The sequence below is a fragment of the Ipomoea triloba genome, chromosome 6 (genome assembly GCF_003576645.1).
Source record: "Ipomoea triloba cultivar NCNSP0323 chromosome 6, ASM357664v1".
Classification (NCBI taxonomy): domain Eukaryota; kingdom Viridiplantae; phylum Streptophyta; class Magnoliopsida; order Solanales; family Convolvulaceae; genus Ipomoea; species Ipomoea triloba.
This window is the reverse complement of record NC_044921.1, coordinates 5,206,694-5,224,868: the sequence shown is the minus strand read 5'-3', so window position 1 is coordinate 5,224,868 and position 18,175 is coordinate 5,206,694. Positions and strand designations below refer to the sequence as shown.

The following is an 18,175-nucleotide window of genomic DNA, read 5'->3' as shown; positions in this document are numbered from 1 at the left end:
GATTTTAACGACAAAATAAACAGAGGACTAAATTGGTTAAAACTTTCAAAGTCGAGGGACTTAATTGGGCACGAAAAATTGTCGAGGACCAAATTGGTAATTTCGCAATAGTCGAGGGATCATTTCGGTAATAAACTCATATGAGGAGGTAAACTCAAGAAGGAAAATAACATTGTCTTAAATTAATAGAGTGAACATTATCTTGATCTTCAGCCTCGCAGTACTCATCACTTTGATCCCTTGTTAACTAGATCTTTCAATAAATGATATTGTATGTGTGTGTTTTGTTCCTTCCATTAAATATAGGATTTTTAGCTAAATTAATAGCTAATACCGTAATGCATTGTTTACATAGATCTTGATTGGACCTTCCTTCTGAAATTCAAGTTAGGCTTATAATGTTGCTAAGTCAAATTGCTTGACATGCACTTGATGTTACTGCAATATACCCATCAGCTTCATATGTTGATAATGCATAGTCAATCGTTTTAATCCTTTTGTCACAAACTTGGCTTTGTATTTTTCTTTTATTTTTTTTTTTTGAAAGTTGCTTTGTATTTTTCAAGCTCATTATTTTACTTTATTTTGATCTTGAAGACACATTTCACATGGCTTTATGACTCCGTAGAAGATCTGTTAGTTCCCACGTTATATTTTTCTCAATTGAAGCCATCTACTTATCCATAGCTTTCTTCAATTTGGAATTTGAATATCTTCTTTAAATTTAACAAGTTCAACTTCTATGAGCCAATTCGCCATATCATTAATTTCATCACCACGGCTTGTCTTATTATCTTGTAAACGCACTGACATTTGTCTTTATCATTCTGATCTCCTTGGTAATAGGTGTTGTAACTAATGTTACAACATGAGATGGTTCTGCTACTGTTTCTGGTATTTGAAAATTTAAAACTCTAAGGGAACTGTAAAGTTGATAGCCAAACTAAGGGAAGCATTCCTTTAATTACCAGACACTCTAAATGCACCAGGAAAAAAACAAGGCTAGCCCTCAATATTTCCTTGCTACACAAAAGAATCTTCAGATTTTCTAGTTATAAACTGCAACTGGTAGACTTAAATAAATTTATTGGCAAACGATAATAACATTAACAAAACAACAGAGCCAAACTTAAAAGTTAAAAACTGAACATCACATCATAATCCAATTTAAAGATGAAATAAGAGGCAAATCTAGTTCTGATCCAAATTTTATTGGCTAATTAACAGACTAAGGTTGCATTTGATCAATCAATGAAACAGAACACAATCATTTACCCTACCAATATCAAATCATTACATACTCTTCTTCAACCTTAAATTCCAATCAATTTCGAACCACACACATGTTAATAATATGTAAAAACTAAATAAAAAATAAGAACAACCAGATTTATTAAGCTCTTGTCAATGGTAATTTTAATTTCAGATATAGCAACAAATATATCAAACAAATTACACAAATAAATGAATGTCGAAGAATGGATATATATACATATACCTGAGCGCCTTTGTAGGCAGAGAGGGTGCTCTCAACAGCCTCCTTACACTCGACACCAATCTTGAATTCGGCGAGGTAGCGGTGATAGTCGCCCTTGGCTCTATGTAAACTGTCTAGTGTCTACATTATTTATCCGTTATCCATAAAAAGATCAAATTAGCATGACAAAAAATCTTTATGCATAATCTCAAATCACAACCCTAATTTCCACTAAACTCAATAAATGATCAAAACTGCTAAATTTTGCATATATAGTACCAAGGCTTCCAAATAATCAATCTATACAAACCCCCGCTGCAACTTCAATTCATTTCTAAAACTTCAGCCCGCACTATTTAAACTAAATAATTAAAAAAAAAAAAGTGGGAAAATAATGTGAAAGTGAAATGAAATTGATAATGGAAATGAATCAAAGCTAACCCATCTCTGCCATTCCGTTCAGTGAAGCAAAGCTTCCAGGCTATGTCTCTGCTTCACATATAAGCCCCTTCAACAAAAATGATGCAATTTCCATACCAAAAAAACCAAGGCTTCATCTACATTCCTAAGTTTTTGGTGAACAATGATACAACGCAAAAATTTCATATCTGTCAAACACCAGGCATAAACATAAGTACATCAGAGTTCTCTGCTCCATTTTTTCCCCATGAAAGGCTCGCAAAATTCCCACATCGGAACCAGATGAGGAATATTTCTTCTTAATAAGTCCGTAGGTAGAGGCTTTGTTCGCTGGGCCTGGTAGCGTGAGCCTGTAACCCAAGTGGGAGTATTAAGATTGTGGAATAATTCGCCTTACCTTGAAGGCTGGGCTTGCGGTGCTATCTACTGGCCTGCCCGTTCCAAGTGGTGAGTCTGGCCGTGGAGTCTCTGCGAAGGTGAAGGCTTCTCGGGGGAGGGCATCGCGTCAGGCTGGTTTCACAGAGCAGCGAACACCTCCTCCTCTCTGCAGTGGAAGGATAACAGGCCGGATCATCTTCAGTCCACCAGCGCCTGATGGGTTGTCCAAATTAAACCACAATCTTTTTCTTTTGGGCCATATAGAAACAGGAACCTTATATTGAAGTCGTTCTCCTGCTCCAATACTCAGCAGTTTCCTCACGAGTGCGACATTGCCTTTATGCACGGCCAGGACCAATGCGGTGACGTCGGTCTTAAACTCTTGGTAACCGACTCGAACTTCGTTGGGAGACTCCTTGCGCAGCACCACCTCCGCCTTGCGCACCTTCGTTGGGATCAGAATCCCCCAAAAGCTTGCAAGGAAAGCGGCAGTTGAAGCTGGGCATCAGGGCTGCAAATGGGGTTTCGAGAAAGAGGCCGAAAGTCTGGAAATTTTTTTGTTGTTGGTGAGCTGAAAGGACAGATGGCCAAAGCAATGTGGTGGATGTCAAAGCATGACATTGGAAAAACAAAGACCAAAATTTTAAAATTTATAAAATTTTAGAGCAGGGTTAAATTGTAATTTGGATAGGTTATGGCTTTGTATTTAGAAAATAGCAATAGCAAAAGTTAATTGTAGTAAGCTCGATTAGGTCTGTATTTTCACCACTAGTATCTAATTCCGGGATCAAATTTCGGCATAAGCCCTACGAAAGAGGCAATTTTGACCGGTTAAAAACTGGGAGTAAGGTGTCTATTTTAATGGTTCTCGAATCGATTTGCCCGATTATAGGGTGTTGGGAGCAAGGTGTCCATTTTAATGGTCTTCGGACCAATTTGCCCGACTATAGGACGTTCGGAGTAATGTGCACATTTTAATGGTCCTCGGACCGGTTTGCCCGGTTATAGGGCATTGGGAGTAAGGTGCTCATTTTTAAAGGTCTTCGGACCGATTTGCCCAGCTATAGGGCATTGGGAGTAAGGTGCCCATTTCAAATGGTCCTCAAATCGATTTGTCTAGTTATAACGCGTTGGGAGCAAGGTACCCATTTTAATGGTACACAGACCGATTTGCCCGGTTATATGATGTTGGGAGTAAGGTCCCCATTTTAAAGGTCCTCGGATCGATTTGTCTAGTTATAAGGCGTTGGGAGCAAGGTGCCCATTTTAATGGTGCTCAGACCGATTTGCCCGGTTATAGGGTGTTGGGAGCAAGGTGCCCATTTTAAAGGTCTCTAAACCGATTTGCCCGGCTAACACTCAAACCATAGTTACTAATCAACTAGTCGGGCACACAACGAAAACGAGGTAATCACACATTAGTCATGCAAACCGTCATTAATATATTCTCATTTTTGCTAATATTTGCAATACCAAAAAATAAAAATAAAACATTTTTGATCGATTTGAGGTTGGGCACACTTCTAACGCATGGTAAGCACACACTATCTCATTCTATGGTACACATTAGTCACACAATTTGGTTTTAATATTATAAATTCTTCCAAACCTGTTAGTGTAGTATGTTGCATCGAAAGAAACCATTTCTCCAAACTGTTGGTAGTTTTGCTTGGCTATTGGATTAGCCTAAAACACTCTGCAAAGCTGGTTTAAAGCGAAAGCGCAAAAGCGCACTAAAGCGACCAGGCCGGGCTTTGCTTTAAAGCGAAAGTGCAAAGTGAAGCATCGCTTTTTCATGCAAAGCGACGCTTTAAATATATATATATAATATATTATATATATATACTCAAAAACTCCAAATATTTAAATAGTAATGCAATTATTCAAATATTGTATTACAAAGTATTCAACAAGTCAACAATAAAGTATTTTATCTTTATTATTCAATTCAATAATAAAGTATTAGTGTTTAACTTTAATTGAATATTTGAACTAAATGTACATATAATTATAATAATTAAAAAGAAAAAAAAGTTCTCTGTCAGTGCCAGCCTCACTGCCTGCTGCCAACAGCCCAATACTCCAAGTATCCACAAAATTCCACAAATCCACAAACTCCACAAGACTTAAACACCTAACCAAAGGAAAAAAAAATAACGAGAAGCAGCGTCGACTTACCTTGGGCTCTCAGGCAAAGGCAGCGTCAGCCGGCGAGGAGGATGGTGGACATCGATAGCTAAGAAGGAGGCAGGTGATGGTCGACGATGAGGGAGAGGCTTAGACAGAGTGAGAATGAGAGGTTTTGCAGTCACAAGTCGCGACTGAAGGGTTTTGTTTGGTTTTTTTTTTTTTTTTTAAATTAAAAGTTGACCATTGAGTCGCTTCTCAAACAAAAACACACTTTTTCGTCGCTTCTCGCTTCTTCGCTTTGGCCGGAAAGCGCGCGCTACTTCATGTAGCTGCGCCTTGCTCAGGCGAGGCGAATTGTTGTCGCCTCACCTCGCTTTGGCGCTTAAGCGCAAAAGCGAGCACTTTTAATAAGTTTGTTTGCAACCGCCTTTCGCACACTACCTTCTCTACCTCGGCCACGACTTCTAGGTTGGTAGGACCGCCTTATCACTCAAGAAACCACAAAGCATATTCTTTTCATTCTCAAACTCATCCTTGAACATGTTCCACAAGGCAGTCCACTGAATCACCTTGTTAGACAGATTCGTGATCGACTGACTCACTACAACAAAATTGAGCATATAAATATGACTTTCCGCTACACCTCTTGAATAAAGGTGTAGTGGATGGTTGAAAATGACAATATTGTAAATAAATACATAAGAATACACTACACCTTTGTTTAAAAGATGTAGTGTATTCTCAATAAAAAAAAACGTGCTTACTTTCTGCTACACCCGCCACTTAGAGGTGTAGCGAAAAGTAATAATAATAAAATAATATAAAACTTTCCACGACACCCGCCACCTGGGGTGTCGCGGAAAGCCCTTTAAAAAATAAAATAAAATAAAAAAGCAAATACTCCGTAGTAAGCAAAATATAATAGTAATGTCCCACACTTAAAATAAGAGATAAGAATTAAAAGGACACTTCAATTTCAGAAGCACACTTCAAAGCACACTTCAGAAGTATTTTCGTTCCTCTCTTTTCATCTCTTGCTTTCAGAAGCACACTTCAGAAGCAAACAGTGTTCTTCAGGTTTTAGGCGTAGTGTTCTTCTCCCTCTACATAGCTCCAACACTTCTCTCTCTTCTTTTTCTCTTCAGATCTGAGGGTGGCGGTGAGACGGAGAGCGACGGAGGGCTTACAAATCTGCTTCAGCAAGGAGACGGAGCGACGGACAATTTTTTTTACAAATGTCTAAAACAGTGGAGAGATCTGCTTCTCACTTACCAGATCTGCTTTTGATTCTCACCTTCCAGATCTACTTTAGTTTCTCACCTTACAGATCTCTCCTTCAGCTTCTCACCTTCCAGATCTGCTTCCAAGCTCCAAGGAGAACCCGTGGGAACTCTGGAAGATCCAACGGTTGATCGAGAGGATGATACGGGCGGGAGCTGCACAGAACAAACGCCACAGTGGCTTTCTCGGCGGTGATGAGGTCGAAATCGAAATCAGAAGATGCCGATTTAACTAATTCCTTTGACTATGAAGTGAAAAGTAGGCCGGAAACAGGTTAGCGTCTCGTGTTGTAGTTCCTACCATTTTTTGTTTATCATCAAATAAATATGCTCATTTATTTTTTTCGTACACAAATGCATGTTTTTTTTTTCTTTCTGAATTTTCCCTTCCCATAGAGAAAATAATTGGTATTGAGAGACTTTGAATGACATGGAGTTTTGGACCTTTTTCAGTTCAAAGATGGAGCCTCATGAACATGGGATATCTGGAGATCGATGATAAAATTTTCAGTTCAAGATGAACTTCTTTTTTCTCTCTTATTTTGATTTGTTTAGTCTGAGAGACATGTATTTGTGCTATGAATAATTTCTTATGTATATGTTTTGTGAAACGAAATAGCTGTGTGTATTTATTGTATTTGTATTTGTGTATTTGTGTATTTGTGCTGGGGATTTATTTATTATTTTAAAGAAAATTAGCTGCGTATATATATAATATAATTTTATTTTTTTTTTTAAAGAAACAAAGTGGTATCCGCGACACCCGTGAAGTGGGTGTAGTGGATACCTTTTAATTAAAAAAAAATAAAAACTACTTTGTACTTTACGCGACACCCGTGAAGTGGGTGTAGTGGATACCTTTTAATTAAAAAAAAATAAAAATTACTTTGTACTTTCCGCGACACCCATGTTAGGGTGTCGCCGAAAATTTAGGCTTTTCAGCGTCACTCTCATCCGCTACACTGCTATGAGTGTAACGAATTCCCTTTTATAGGTGTAGCGGACGTGTTATTATGTACTAGTGACTAGTCATCGGTCGACTCTCGACGTGCCACCTCCCATCAATCCGAGTCCTTCAAGCTCGCCCTTCTTTCTTCCGCATCTCCTACCTTTCCCTTCGGTCGTCTGTTTTCCCATTCCGAGCTTTAGGTGCCGAGCCTTTGCCCTTTCCCCCATCATCTAGTCCCTCATTCCCTAGCCACGCGAAGCATGGCTTGGAGAAATGTCTTGATTTTCCTTTCTTAGAGAATTTTTGCTCCCTAGCCCTTCACTTTCCCGAGCTACGCGAAGTAGAACTCGGAAAGATACTGATAACTCGGTCTTCCTTCGTTGGCCTGTCCTTTTATCACTCCAATTCCACTGCCCAAGCCCTTTTAAAGAAAGTTTTTTATTCCTCCCCTAGTCTCTCACTTTCCCGAGTTACGCGAAGCACAACTCGGAAAAGTACTTGCAACTATGCTCCCGAGCTTTCTTCTTTCATGGTCATCACTCGTCCCCGCCCGAGCTTTCACACTTTGATTCTATTTTCTTTGCGTCCCATCACTGGTCAAATCTGTCGCATTAACTACCTTCGATCCTTATCTTTTATGGGGCAGAGGACTCTTGACACTGTTACATCGCCTTAACTATATTCACTCGAGTGCAGTTCAGGACACCATTCTCGAAGCAAATTAATCCCTATAAATAGCGTCGCCATTTCCAGATTTGTGCACCTACTTTCACCTCACTTCCTTCCATAGTTATGGGACCAAAATGAAACGCAGCCACTGCCCCTCGATGTCGTTCATTTCCTCGCTTGGCTGAGCGAGCCCGGCATGTCGCGAAGGCGCATAGGTTGAACGAAAAGAGCACCTAAGGTTCCTGCAGCCTCCTGCCTGGTGATGACCCAACCTTGCCTAGTGACGTTCCACAGGAGGAGGAAGAAAGTGACTAGGTTCTCATTCCCACTGATCCGGCGTTTGAGGAGGAGGAGCAAGCTCCTTATGAACCTGCGCAGGCAGAGGAGCCGATTCTCGACCCCGATGCCCAGTTCTTCTTCGAGGGAATCCGTGACATGATCAACCGCGGCACTCCCAAGGGTGCTCCTCCAATCATTACCCCTTTTTTGGGAGGAGTATTGTGACTTTGCCTCAGCTCCGGCTCTAGCAACTCTGATCGTCTCTACTGAACTCGCTCCTCTATCTGCTAAGTAGAATAGGGACTTAGCTCATAGTGGTCTCGCTTTTTGGCTATAAGGGAGCTAGTTCGACCCCTTCTTTTGACTGTAAATGACCTTCCTTTCCCAGCTTATGAATGTAATATCATCTTTTGCTCGTGCTCCTCTCTTTCCTTCGTGTGCTTTTGATAGGCAAGCCGACTCATACTAGAGTCACTTTCCTCATCCTTAAAGGACTGTCTAGGACCTTCTGTCCTCTTGAACCCAAGGATGGACTAGTCCCTCAAACCTTTGGTCGGCGGAATTAAAACCGACATTTCCCTTTCTTCAAGGGTTTCAGTCCGGCCTCTCGAACTTTAGCTTTAGGGCTTACCTCGCATGCTCCAAACAAGAGGTCCAACCCTTTTCGGAGTGACCATTTTGTTCTTCTTGACTAACAACGAGCTTCCAAACTTTTGACCGACCAGTCCCTCAGACCTTTGGTCGAAGATCCTAATCAAACCATGGCCGACCTTTACAACTTCCTTATGGCCTCGACCGACCTTGTTGGTCGGTTGCGGATGAACACATGCGCTGATTGCAAGACTTTTGCCGCCATCTTTCCGAAACTCCGCCCTTTTCGCTTTCTTATTTTAATTCTCGTTTTCAATTCCCCATAAACGCCATGATTATGTTCACACATCAACTGTCAATCAACCTTCCCATCTTTTTCCCATCCATCCGATTGATACCACACGACGTCCCATCTCCTTCCTCTTCCTTCCCTATAAATACCCTACTTTTTCATTCTTTCACCTTTTACCCTTTTCTACCGTAGTCAGAGTATTTTCGCCATTTCCGCCATCGTCCTTCACTCTTCGTCGTCCGCCTTCTGCCGTTGTTTTCACCGTTTCTTCTCCACATTGCGCCCTTTTCGCCTTTGCTGCTTTCTTTTTCTTTCTCTGGCATCAGTTTTGAAAACCCTCAGGTAGGCCTTTTCTCTTCTCTTACACCGGAAGAAAGAACCTGAGCGAATCTTGATAACATTGCTCGAGACATACTATATAAGGCTCTAGACAAGTCATTGTTTCCCAGGGTTAGAAGATGTAAGACTGCGAAGGAAATATGGATAATCCTCATGCAAATTGGAGAGGGAGACGAGTAGGAAAAGGAAAATAAGCTGACCATTGCAATGAATAAGTTCGAGTACTTAAGATGGGGCCAAGCGAATCAATCTCCGAAATGGATACACGATTCATGAAACTCCTGACCGAGATTGGTGACCTAGATAAATAGCTTACCTAGAAGGAAATCAACCTGAAGATACTTCGGGGTCTTCCCAAAAGTTGGGAAATGAAGGTTATCACGATGAGAGATCATCGCAACATGAAGACAACCAACACTACTAAGATCTTTAGTGATCTGAAAGCTTACGAGTTCGAACGGGAAGCCTTGCATGAAGAAGAACCAGATACAAGGAATGTGGCTTTAGTCGCAAACCAACAACCCTCGACATCCACAAGGTCCAATCCTAACCCCTTTGATTTATTTACTGATGATCAGTTTGCCTTGTTTATGAGGAAGTTCAAGAGGTTCATGAGAAATAACCAATCTGATGACAACTCCGGAAAGCCGAGATCATCAGACAAAGGCATGCGGACAAGCCAAGCGGGTCGAGGACTCGTGAACCAGAAGAAGTACAAATGTTGTGCTACAACTACCGGAAGCCTGGTCATTTTAAGGTTGACTGCCCCTATCTTATATATTGTCAAGAAGCATCAAGATTAATCTAGTGGCTACGAGAAAGGTCCTGGAAGCCAGAACAACCCGACGAATGCACCTATCGAAAGCAACGATCAAAATAAATAGGTGAATTCACTTGATGAACCATGCACGTCGAGTTCTAGTTCTGATAGCGAGAGCTCAGAAAACGAGAAGGGACTCATTTGTCTCTTTAGCCAAGTATGTCACGATGTTCAAATGCCCTACATTGACATTTGTAATAATGACTTTTAAATGTATCTACGTAAGATAATGATATAATTAACATTTACATATTATTATCAAAATAAAAACATACAAGTCGTTTAGGTGTTCTGCTCAGGGTTCATTTGGTTTAATCATTATTGTTGTATGAGTTCTTGTGGATAGGGAAATCCATAGTTTAAGGGATAAGATTAGATTAGGTAGTAAAAATTTAAACATTTTAAATCATTTTAATAAAGAAATACAATTTACCTTTAAAGTGAACAACTATGATGTAGTCCAAAGACATTACGAAGTAGTTTCACACTTTAATTTATTTGGTTATTTGAATACTCTCTTTGTCAACAAATTCTCCACAAGTAGTTAATATGATTTGTCTCAAACTCTTTGTCAACAAATTCTCCATCACGATGTTTCCGTCGCGATTCGTGATTTTTCTTGTAGTGTTACCTCACTATCTTTCACATCTTCTTCTGCAATTTTGAAGAATTTCTCGTAGTTTAATTTGCATGTTCTTCCACATCATCAGGGTGACACATGCTATCAAGGAATGCAACAAAATTACTTGTCTATTGTTCTACTTGTTCACCATTGTCAGAATCTTCGAATTCACTCTAAGTGAATGTGCAGGATTTCTTCTCTTTGTTGTTTCCACAGTCCGCTTGCATGTGTCCATAGCCTCCACATAACATTAGACACCCTTGAGCTTAAAATCTTGATTTGGACCTTTTTGCTTCTGAGCACTTTCAAATTCTTCTCATTTGCCATTTGTTTTCATCTTACCTTGTCCCTTTGCTTTCTTCAACATTTTGTACAATTTTTTTGACAGCATAGCCATGATCCCGGTCGTTTCTATGTCTGAGTTAGATCCTACAAGAATAGTAGCTCCAAACGAAACTCCTTTGTTCCTTTTCAAGTACTTGTCTTCCTCTTCTATTTCCAGCTCAAAGGTCTACAAATTTCCCATTAAAGCATCTAGGGTTAGTCTTTAGATCTACTGACTGCTTAATGGAAACAACTTGTATCTTGAATCTCGGGGGTAAGGACCTCAGTACTTTGCGAACCAATTTTTCATGCACTATTCGTCAGGTTCTTTATCCTTGCACTGAACTCAGAGACTGACTCAGTTTCTTCCATTCTTAGGCTTTCATACTTAGTCATGAACAACTGCAGTTTTGAGACTTTGACATACCCTGTACCTTTGTAATGAGTCATAAGTGCGTCTTATGCAAGTTTTGCAACATTTGTGGTTGAAATCAACTCAAATTGATCTAGATCGAGAGCACAATGAATAACATTCATGACCATATTGTTCATTGATGAAAAAGTTTACAAATACAGTTTGGACTAATTCTACCAATTACACAACTGTAACCAACCTGAATTTCAACACAGCTTGTACGAATATCAAGTGGAGCAGCTTCTCTAAATAGTATTCATCCCTGTCCCTGTTTTGAAGTTTCTTTATAGTACCTTCCAAATAATATTTCTAATTTTATCTCCGGAAAACTTCATCTATCTTCATTACATAACTCCCTATTTATAGTGTTCTGGACACCATAAAATTAGGAAATTTAACCACCAATTTCTTCAGCATTACAGGCATAACCTCACTAGAAATGTGATGGGAGATTTTCTCATCCACTCACTATGTTGAAATATTTCAGGAACCTATTCAACATGATCGGACACTCCAACTCCATAGATGTATGTAGTTCCAAAATCTTGTTTACACAGTTACACTAATACAATGTTTTAATTAACAATGATTGAACCAACATATGCCAATAATAAATTAACCAAGTACTAAATTAATAAAACTAATATAATTATATTACTGTAATTAATTTACGTACTAACAGCTATAATTGAGAGATATGAAAAATATTTGTGAAAAAATCTGAGGAAAAATACTACTTGGATTCCCAAATCTTACTCCCTACTTTTACTCCCTCACACAAAAGTTTGATGTTGACAATTTTCTTTGGGGTTAACCTATCATATCTTACCACAGTAAAAGTGATTGAGTATAAAATGAGAATCCATATAATAGAACTCTATAGAAGGGCTGTTTGGCAATGGCTTATATTTCAAACCTTTCATTTTCATCCAGGCTACTTCTTGAGCTTGAGCAGCCAGGTTTTCCCTTTCCTTTTAATTCTTTCATGTTGTTTTCCTTTTTTCCATAGTGTATCTCAAGCCATCATTTTTGAAATGGATTGGTAGAAAATGAGGGGAAAGGAAACAGCGCAGCAATGAGAAGAAAATATAATGTTGAAGAAACTTGGTTTTTGGATGACAAGTGTAAATGCGAAAAACTTGAATTGTACATATTCAAAATTCAAAGTATCGGTTACAAGAAATAGTATGTATCAAATGATAAATGGGTACAATCTCTGTATAGAAGTCTTCTGATTCTCTACTAAAAGTATGCTGATCGAAAATATGCCTAGTTCAGAATATGTTGAACTGGAAATATGCCGATCGGAAGTGTACTGAATTCGGAGTATGCCGAATTGGAAGCGTGCCGAGTTGGAAGTATGCCAACTAGAAGTGTACCGAGTTGGAAGTATGCCAACTGGAAGTGTACCAAGTTACCGAGTTCAGAGTATGCTGAACTGGAAGTATGCCAACTGGAAGTGTACCGAGTTCTGAGTATGTTGAACTGGAAGTATGCCAAGTTCGAAATGTGCCGAACTGGAAGTGTTCCGTATCCCTCGATGCAAATAAACCACTATTTATAGTGGTGAGTTAGTAGAAAAAATTTAACCAACCCTATCTATTTGGATAATTCTTATATTTAATTAATATTTGAATTAAATATAAGGAATGTATCGGGACACTATCACGTCCAGGTTCATGATTTTATATTTTTGAACCAATTTACAATATCCACAATTTTTCAAAATTATGCAATCCATATATATTCTTGATGGACCAAATCAAGTCAAAGCCTGTCAATTTGAGCGGCCCAATTAATCCAATTAGCCTGGTTCAACTCGATTAAATATTCTTTCAATTTGGGACAACAATTCAACGACAATTACTTTAAATTAATTAATTAGACTAACCAATTATTTATTGAGCTATTTAATCAACCCAATTAAATAAATATTATTCCAATTTAATTAATTAAAACAATTAATGTAATAACTCATTATCGGGCCCAATAATATTATTTAAATTTCCAGTGCCAACAAGAAGAAAGAAAAGGGCAGGAAAGGGAAGGGAGAGGTGTCAGAAATGGAGGTGGTGTAAGTATAGATAGAGAGATCGAGTAGCAGAGTTCAATTTAAAGTGATTCATGAGGAAGGGAGTACCAAATTTCTTTCTCATTGCTGCGCCCATTTCCATTTCCATTTCCACCCATCCAAAATATAGAATTACAGAAACAATGCATGGACAAGAAATTATTTGGAACACAATAAATACAAATCTGTAGGAGCTCAGATGTACGTGGAGTTAGATCATCAAAATTGATATACGAAAGAGAAAAATGAAAAAATCACTAGATGTTTGATGGAATGCCTGAGAGAAATTCTTTGTCATCGCCTGGGTTTTGATGGTCGTAGTACGTGGAGCTGTATATTCTGAGTGCCAAAGTGCAACAAAGGTACTTTGCTTTTGGATTGCTCTTTTACTTTACATAAAGATGTGTTTCTAAATCTTACATTTCAGAGTGTTTTTTATTTTATTTTATTTTTTTAATTTTTGCAGAGATGAGACAATGGCTTATTTTTCAGTCATTTCTTTCACGCTACTTCTTGAGCTTGAGCAGCCAGGTTTTTCCTTTCTTTTAAATTCTTTCATTTTGTTTTCATTTTTTGCATAAACAAGCAGGATGCAAGAAACTAGTGAAGATAATATTACAGAAAGAAAGCATGTGCAAGAAACTATTTAAAAGACAATGAATATAAATCTGTAGGAGATAATATGCAATCAAAGATGGTTAATGAACAAACACCAAAATGCATACAAGAAAACAACAAACAAATCTATTGAAGTATATGAGAAGTCAAACATTTAGAATAGAGTTGGAAGTTGAGGAATTGGAAAGGGAAAAGAAACTTATCTCTTATTATCTTGGTCCTGATAGAACTGATGCTGTTGGAGTATATGAGCTGATTACTGCTCTTGAGCTTACTGTGAGTGGGGCTTCAACTTCTGTTATATTTAACAATCCATTGGTAGTGATAAACTCTAGCCCCAGCCCTCCTTCTAGTACCTTCACAATTAAAGACATAGGAGGTCTCCTGTTGTGAGCCTGTAAACAACAAAGTGCAATCTTCATCATCTTTTCTGCATCCTCTTTGTAGCTATGCTCATCTTCAAAGTGTTGGTCAATGAAATCAAATAGCCGATCTTGTTCAGCCCTTTCTTTCACTATATCAATTAGCGGTTGGGATTGACGGTGATCACAATTTCTCCTCCTGAATATAGTTTCTATCATCACAATTCCAAAGCTGTAAACATCAATTTTTTCGGAGATATTGGTCCCCTTGAACAATTCAGGAGCAACATACCCTGGAGTTCCCTTGAGAACAGTTAACACTTGGCTTTGATCCCTAGCGATCAATTTAGCCAATCCAAAATCAGCAATTTTGGCATTGAAATCCTCATCCAAGAGAATGTTTTGGGGCTTTATGTCAAAGTGAATGATTTTTGGATTGCAATGCTCATGAAGGTATTCGAGGCCTTTAGCTAAACCTACAATGATTTTCTTCCTCATTTCCCATGTTAAACTGTTTGTTGTTATCTGTTGCTGAGAAAAAATCCACTTGTCTAGCGAACCATTGCACATGTGCTCATATACCAGTAACCTCATTGATTTTTCCCTACAGTACCCAATCAACTTGACCAAATTAAAATGATGGATGTTACCTATTGTATTGACCTCAGCCAAAAATTCTTTTAGACCTTGGCTCATTGAATCTAACCTTTTCACTGCTATTTTTGTTCCATTTTCTAGAACCCCCTCAAAGACAGATCCAAACCCTCCTCGGCCAAGCCTTGTTTGAAAATCACGTGTTGCAGATTTCAATTCTGAAAACCTGAACCTCCTAAATGCTCCAATAACTAGGTTGTCTATATCCTCCTCTTCATTTACTTGATCATCTGCATCCTTGTTTGACTTCTTGTGCAGCTTGTAGCGATAACATGCTCCCGAAAAAATAATAACTACTAAAAAAGATAGGGAAAGCGCAATCACTAAAGGGCGGACAAAAGATGATTTCTTCTCATCCTCAACTCTCTTTAATCTCTGAACCCTGATGAGTGCATAAGAACTGCCACTGCCTTCATTTCCTAATGTTCTAAATGAATATATTTGAGATTCCAAAGAGCAATTGCCAAATGACATGTTATTCCAATAGTGAAATATGGCAGCTTTACATGAACAAGATCTCAAACATGCCTCTTTGCAACTTTCTTTGTTGACATTATATTGCTGTGGCACAAAATTGAAGTATGTAACATTTGAGAGCTCCAAGAAAGTATGTTGTTTTACATCCTCACATGACAATGGTTTTACTTGTTTGCATCCCTTTGTGGGCAGCGAATCATTTGAGTACACAAAGTAGCCTGCATTTCCACCAGGACAACTGCATTGCCCATTTGAGCAAATCCCAAGATCACCGCATGATGTCGGATATGAGCACTCGCCTAATCTACGATCTTCTAGAAAGTCACCTTGTATCCCAAAACTAATGTTGAACTTATGAGAAAGAGAGGGTTGATACATGGTTAGATGTCCATTCGGTTCAAGAACTACATAGGGCAGTCCAAGTTTAGTGTCAGCACTGACATTTAATCGCAATCCATTTAGGAGTCTCTCAATGATGGCAATATCATTAGACAGATTCTGCAACTTTAAAAACGTAGAAAGTTGGTATGCTCTGTACTGTTGGGGTGAACTAAGGCCTATAAATGCTTCAATGCCGCTAGGAGTTGCAGTTAGAAAAAACTGACCTGATGCCAAACTGGATGAGGAATTGCGAGCCACCAGTGTTTTGCCTACTGAAAGGACCTGATTAGGCAGCAATGTATCAGTTGGATGATCAAAGGACTGCCACACGGTGTGACCAATGCTATTCTCAAGTACCAAATTTCCTTGTGCTGTTAAACTCATCTTCACAACTGAAAAGCCCGTAGTATTTGTAGACCAAACAAGACTCCCATCTGAATCTTTCAGAAGCAGGTCCCCTTTCGACGTGAAGTCAAGGGTGGCATTCTCTCTCACAGGATTGTCTCTATTTGCAGACCAAAAAATAACCGGTGGATCAAGTAGATTGATTGAGGATAGATTTTTGTTGGCATTGAGACCAGCAGAGGATATCTTTAGTGAGAAAACGACAAGATAAAAGGTGTCGCCTTTACTTCCATCTGTGAAAAATCCAAAACCAAAAGGGGGATTGTCGGGGCCATTTGCTGTTAGCAATATTGGCCTGTATGTAGAGCCATCAGTGAAAACCCAATTCCTTTGCTCAATAGACAGATTGTTCTTCCAGGAAGAGGAATTGAATGCGAAATGGCACTGAAATGCATATGGGTACTCCCCAGCTGCATTGCCCGGAGGGTCATATAGACAAAGCAGAGTAACTTGCCGAGTTGTTTCACTAGATTTGCAGGAAACCGCAGCACATCCCAGACGATCTGAACTATGCCAAACCATTTGAGTATAGTGCATGCACTCTTGTTTAGCTACACAAGAATTTGACTCTATGCCATACACATCCTTCTCGTCAATCCAGGACCCCAAAGTTGAGTTTTCCAAATCAAAGTTTTCACTAAAATAGTCAGCATAGTCGTCATTAATGAATCCACTCCTGGCCGAAGACGATCTACCCAAGTTCATGCCATATCGATTGCTTTGCACATCTGGATAACATTGATTTCTGCTGTGGAGTAGTAAGTTTTTTGCATAATTCTCTAAAGAACTGTCCCATACCAAAGGGCCAACGCCAACTTCTCGACGAACATCGTTATGCAAGGCAAGAATGTATGAATTATCTGACAAAGAGAAAGCCATTTTTGCAAAGAAAATGAAGCAAGAAGCCAGCAGCACTGCTTCCTCCATTCTAATAATTATTGGCTGTTACGTTGTAGCTCAATATGGATTGAAGGAAGATAAACAGTGGATCCTAATTAAGACCACCTACTACCTTTTGACTCCTTTATGAAAGTTTGTTATAATTTAGCAAGCGTAGTGCCCCGTTTGATAAGCTGGGCGTTTTGACCTCTGGTCTCAGGTTACTTTCCAAGTTTCCTTCAACTCAATTATATACATATTATATTTAAATGTACACATAAAATATAATTACAAATGGATGAACACCAAAGACTAAAATTCCTATATATGTAAATGAGAAGAAATAACTGCAGAGTGAAAAAAGAAGATACTTTAACTAATATTGTATGTGTATATATAATATTATTGTTCAGAATTTTTTGAGTAGTTTAAAGAGCAAGAGCTTTAGAAATGGAAATTGAGAAAAAGGCAAAGGATAAACCAATCAATGGAGAACATGAGAATAGGACTATAGGAGTGTAACCAAGGGCAAGGTTGGACCTTGCCCCTAAACTTTTTGAAAATTTGTAGTCATTACCTTTATTTATTTATTTAAAAAAATGTAATTAAGTATGTATATATTGACATATTGTATGTAAAATTAATGTTGGTTTTCCAAACAATTTTAATTGATACAATTAATATTACATTATTTGAACTAATTTAATATTAAACTATTTAAAATCAATTAATTAATTCAAAAGTTTAAGCTAAGAGTACACACAATTTAAATTATACAAATTTTTAGGGAAAACCACTATTTTGGTCCGTCAATTATTTCTCAACTGTCAATGTAGTCTCTAGTTTTCAATTTTAACTAATTTGATACTCGAATTTTTTAAAATTTGGTCAATTAAACCATTTCGAGGGGTCAAAATGGTGATTTTCCCATTTTTAAAATTTCGTCAATTTGATACTCGAAGGGTTTAATTGATGAAATTTTAAACAATTCAAGTATCAAATTAGATGAATTTGAAAACTATGGACTACATTGACAGTTGAAAAACAATTGAGAGACTAAAATGGTGATTTTTTTTAAACATTTAGTTTACTTTTTTGAAAAACCATGCCTTATATTAATGGAAAAATTGATGGATACAAAAATGAATAGAAGACAACCAATTAGAAGGATCAGCATCAGAATTCATTGCCCTAGCTAATGTATGGGCGAAGAAATTCGCTGATCTACGAATATACCGAAAGGACACTGAATCAAAGTGACTTATAAGAGAACAACATTCCTCCATGATACAACTTGCATAAGATAAATCGTGGAATGACGAATTAAGAGAGTTACAAACATT

General features: G+C 38.2%; 1 protein-coding gene and 1 long non-coding RNA gene across 2 annotated transcripts; one reads left to right on the top strand and one right to left on the bottom strand.

Moving 5' to 3' along the window:
- The first annotated feature begins 5,369 nt into the window (after positions 1 to 5,369).
- Positions 5,370 to 6,301, top strand: LOC116023835. Its single transcript, XR_004099429.1, has 2 exons — positions 5,370 to 5,959; positions 6,139 to 6,301. It is a non-coding gene; the product is annotated as an uncharacterized LOC116023835 (long non-coding RNA).
- Positions 6,302 to 13,883: 7,582 nt separating this feature from the next.
- On the bottom strand, positions 13,884 to 16,880 carry LOC116023395 (G-type lectin S-receptor-like serine/threonine-protein kinase SD2-5). Its single transcript, XM_031264393.1, has one exon. It carries the CDS (start codon positions 16,878 to 16,880, stop codon positions 13,884 to 13,886), a length of 2,997 nt encoding a protein of 998 aa, XP_031120253.1.
- Between the last annotated feature and the right edge of the window lie 1,295 nt (positions 16,881 to 18,175).